This window comes from Penaeus monodon, chromosome 25, assembly GCF_015228065.2.
Source record: "Penaeus monodon isolate SGIC_2016 chromosome 25, NSTDA_Pmon_1, whole genome shotgun sequence".
Lineage (NCBI taxonomy): Eukaryota > Metazoa > Arthropoda > Malacostraca > Decapoda > Penaeidae > Penaeus > Penaeus monodon.
Window position 1 is genome coordinate 4,518,199 of NC_051410.1, and position 269 is coordinate 4,518,467.

Consider the following 269-nt stretch of genomic DNA (forward strand, 5'->3'; position numbering starts at 1 on the left):
CCACCTAATGCTTCACCGCCCATCCCCTCGTTTCCAAATCGACAGCATTTTCATATCGCAAAACATTAACAACAAACAAACCACAACATTACTTACGTATACATGGCATCCGGGTGGTTGTCACGATACCAGAGAATGACAGCCACGCGGTCACTGGTGGGCGGGGTGACGTCACAGGGCAAAGTCAGGTCACCCCCGACTATGCCCTCCACGCGCTCAAAATGCGACCCTGGGGAGAGAGAGGGAGAGTTAAAGAGGAAGGAAAGGAG

At 52.4% G+C, this 269-nt stretch overlaps 1 protein-coding gene across 1 annotated transcript in view; it reads right to left on the minus strand.

The window, feature by feature from the left end:
- The window catches only part of LOC119589307 (hemicentin-1-like), a gene marked incomplete in the record, with an annotated part of 75,735 nt that overhangs the window by 53,915 nt on the left and 21,551 nt on the right, over window positions 1-269 (minus strand). The window contains 1 exon segment of the mRNA XM_037937929.1: window positions 97-229. Coding sequence (XP_037793857.1) covers window positions 97-229 — 133 coding nt within the window.